Source organism: Triticum dicoccoides, chromosome 1A, assembly GCF_002162155.2.
Source record: "Triticum dicoccoides isolate Atlit2015 ecotype Zavitan chromosome 1A, WEW_v2.0, whole genome shotgun sequence".
Classification (NCBI taxonomy): domain Eukaryota; kingdom Viridiplantae; phylum Streptophyta; class Magnoliopsida; order Poales; family Poaceae; genus Triticum; species Triticum dicoccoides.
In genome coordinates, this window is record NC_041380.1 from 553,204,794 (window position 1) to 553,207,699 (window position 2,906).

Here is a 2,906-nt window from a genome sequence, read left to right on the forward strand (position 1 = left end):
GCCCCATGCCCCCCATGGTCATGGGGCCCCTCCCATGCACGTAGTCCATGGGCCCTTGCCCAGCGAAGCAGGCCAGTATCGCAGCGAGGCAGTGCACAGCCGCAGACGCAGCATATTTTCCTTCATTTCCTAAGAAAAAGCTTAATTTCCTTGGATCTCGCACGCGGATTCCATATGCAGACGCAGCTTTCCTGATTCTTCTCAAAGAAAAAAATGCAGCTTTCCTTCTTCTATCGTGCCTATTCCCCAACTAGTACGCCGTCATGTACAGATGTATCTCATGTCTCTAGTCTCCATTCAAAATTGAGATCATATTCCATATTTCCAAGCCCCGATCCAATCTCGCTCTTCCTGTTTCTCTTGCCGGCAGCGATCACTGAATGGATGGGTTGATCAAGGCCGAGCCGATGCCTATTCTGGGCCATGATCGCTGTAAGCCAATGCACATATAGCCGAGCGCCTCCCACCTCCCGCGAGGGCCAGGCACCAGTCTCACTTTGCGTCATCGTCGAGCGCCTGTCGTCCGATCACCGGCGCTGATCCAACCCATTTTAGGTACATCATATTACCGTTTCCGACTTATATGGCTAACTAACTAATCTACTTTGGCATGGACGATGCATATCTAGCGTCATTGAATCTATAAAATATTATTTTTGGGTCTATCTAAGTATCTATTTGTACCATTCTATATTTGTGTATATTAATTAGAATTCAAATACAACACGCCGGCTGCTCTACATGACACTGCAAACTTCCTCTGTTTGAATTTATTAGCCCCCTAAAAAAATGAGCCTGAAGTTGATTGGAAATTTTACTCACAAATATACGAGTTATATGCCAAAAATCTATCATTGGGTTAGTATTTGAAGAATGTTGCCAATGCTCTATATTTTGTGATATATAACACATAGTTTATTAGTCAAATGTTAGGTCAAAATAGGCTTAAAACCCGAGGAGGACTAATAAATTCGAACAAAGGAAATACCATATCAAGCACACTGTGCCGGAATTATGACAACTAGTCATGGGCCAACACTTGTGGATCTCACAAGAGAATCTCCCTCGCCAAAGGTCATAGTTCAAGTTGTAGGAATAACTATATAAGCGAAAGTGAGCTTGTTACAAATCTCATATCCATTATCATCGTTACAATTTCTATATAAAAAGGGCCCCGAGTTTTAGTTTCGCTCCGGGCCCCCAAAATCTCAAGACCGGCCCTGTGTAAAACTATGCTATTTATTTGGTTATGGATTATATGTTTGCTTGTGCAAAATTTGTGTGTGAAATAATGCAAAATTCGTGCTATTTGTTAAAAAGGGCGGCCAGCCGGCCACGCCGGCATATATGGGTCGACGAGTTGGGCGCACTGCCGACTCAAATCTCAAACAAGACAGACGCCGAGCGGACGGCCAACCCAAACGAAAAAAAAATACCGTCCATTTGGGTCGGCGCGTTGGAGTTGCTCTTACTTCCCTCTTTAATTCTCTTTTTTTAGGGTCCTTTATTTCTCTTTTGGTGACATGACATAGGAGTAAGGAGTAGATTTTTGCTTGAGATGTTAGGCGGCAAAGAGCAAACATGATCCGCGCCTTTGCTCCACGACCATTTCGTTCCATCTCGGGCCAACAGCCCAACACCACATGGAGATCAGTGGCGCCAGCAGGAACGCACGCCTCCACGATCCGCCTCACTCGTAGCGAACCAATCACAGCACGCGAACTACCATCCCACGGATCACCACCTCCATACCAGATCTCAACCGTCCAGACACCACACATCCAACGCTCCACGCTCATCTTCTCTCCCGGAAAAGCAAAACTCACGCACCTGCTCGGCGCTCGCTCGCCTTCTATTTAACGCCGCCCCGTCCCCTTCTTCCTCCTCACCCCCATCCCTCCCAATCCCCCAAATCTCCTCAGCCTCCCTGCCGGCGCATCTCCGACTCCATGGCCCGCACCAAGCAGACGGCGAGGAAGTCCACCGGCGGCAAGGCGCCGAGGAAGCAGCTGGCCACCAAGGCCGCCCGCAAGTCCGCCCCGGCCACCGGCGGCGTCAAGAAGCCCCACCGCTTCCGCCCCGGCACCGTCGCGCTCCGCGAGATCCGCAAGTACCAGAAGAGCACGGAGCTGCTCATCCGCAAGCTCCCCTTCCAGCGCCTCGTCCGTGAGATCGCCCAGGACTTCAAGACCGACCTCCGCTTCCAGTCCTCCGCCGTCTCCGCCCTGCAGGAGGCCGCCGAGGCCTACCTGGTGGGCCTCTTCGAGGACACCAACCTCTGCGCCATCCATGCCAAGCGCGTCACCATCATGCCCAAGGACATCCAGCTCGCCCGCCGCATCCGTGGAGAGAGGGCCTAGGCTGCAGTCTGCAATCCATGCGTCGTCTGTTAGATCCCTGTTAGCCTGAGTTCGTCGGTGGAAGTGTGTGTGTGCTAGCAGTAGGGTTTCAGACTGTGCCTGTGTTGTTCTTGTCATGGTGGATGTGGTATGCCTAATGTGATGGTACCGTCTTGTTGCCATTAGCAATGGAAATGAAAAATGTTTCTCATTCATCTGTGTTTGAATGCCTGTTCCCAAGTTGCCAAATTTCTTGCCTGTTTTGCTCTGAATCTGAGCTTGAATTATCGTTCGACTGTCATCTGGCTAGCTGTCTCTGAACCCGAACGAACGAGCAGTTGAGATTGCTTGTCTCATAGTGTGCTCGTCTTCAGTTCTGTCCATCGACAGACAATGCCGGTATGTTTGATGCTCAGTGCACATATTCTGTTGAAACCATCCCTACTTTGCCTAGTTATGTTGCAATCACGCAAGTCTATCAAACATACTGGAGTGCTCAACATACTGATGCTACAAATTGCTTGGTGTCTTCAGATTTTACAGGTTCAGGAAATGCTGCAGGCTTCC

At 49.7% G+C, this 2,906-nt stretch overlaps 1 protein-coding gene across 1 annotated transcript; it reads left to right on the forward strand.

Annotated features, from left to right (window-relative positions):
- Positions 1-1,855: 1,855 nt before the first annotated feature.
- LOC119288809 (histone H3.2) lies at positions 1,856-2,554 on the forward strand. The gene has a single exon (XM_037568350.1). It carries the CDS (start codon positions 1,950-1,952, stop codon positions 2,358-2,360), a length of 411 nt encoding a protein of 136 aa, XP_037424247.1. The 5' UTR covers positions 1,856-1,949; the 3' UTR covers positions 2,361-2,554.
- Positions 2,555-2,906: the final 352 nt, after the last annotated feature.

What these genes read in the sequence shown, in the direction of transcription:
- LOC119288809 (XM_037568350.1), top strand. Translation starts at nt 1,950, where the DNA reads ATGGCCCGCACCAAGCAGACGGCGAGGAAGTCCACCGGCGGCAAGGCG.